Source organism: Cystoisospora suis, assembly GCF_002600585.1.
Source record: "Cystoisospora suis strain Wien I chromosome Unknown contig_12206, whole genome shotgun sequence".
In the NCBI taxonomy this organism is placed as follows: Eukaryota; Apicomplexa; class Conoidasida; order Eucoccidiorida; family Sarcocystidae; genus Cystoisospora; species Cystoisospora suis.
This window is the reverse complement of record NW_027164968.1, coordinates 1-291: the sequence shown is the minus strand read 5'-3', so window position 1 is coordinate 291 and position 291 is coordinate 1. Positions and strand designations below refer to the sequence as shown.

Genomic DNA, 291 nt, shown 5'->3' with positions numbered 1-291 from the left:
TCTTTTTCTTTGCTTATACGCAGTTTTATGACGGACAGCGATAGCGATGCTTCATCTCTCTCTTCTTTCTCTTCACGCGACAGTCAAGCCGGGCGGCGTCGGCCTCATGCTCGACCGCCTCTTCCGCCGTCACGTCCCCAGTGTTCTCGGCCTAAGTTTGTCCCTTGTCTCTCAACCTCTAAGGCCGGCGCAGGCTCCTGGATGTCTGGCAATCGTGAGCCAGATGAATATCCACAAGGCATGTAAATACACGCCTCCCTTTTTTTCACTCTCCCCGCCTCCCCTTCCACC

General features: G+C 54.6%; 1 protein-coding gene across 1 annotated transcript; it reads left to right on the top strand.

Annotated features, from left to right (window-relative positions):
• Positions 1-23: 23 nt before the first annotated feature.
• On the top strand, positions 24-246 carry CSUI_011480 (uncharacterized protein; the record flags this gene model as incomplete). The annotated part of the gene is made up of 1 exon (XM_068071578.1): positions 24-246. The coding sequence occupies exon 1, from the start codon at positions 28-30 to the stop codon at positions 244-246; it is 219 nt and encodes a 72-aa protein (XP_067916446.1). The 5' UTR covers positions 24-27.
• Between the last annotated feature and the right edge of the window lie 45 nt (positions 247-291).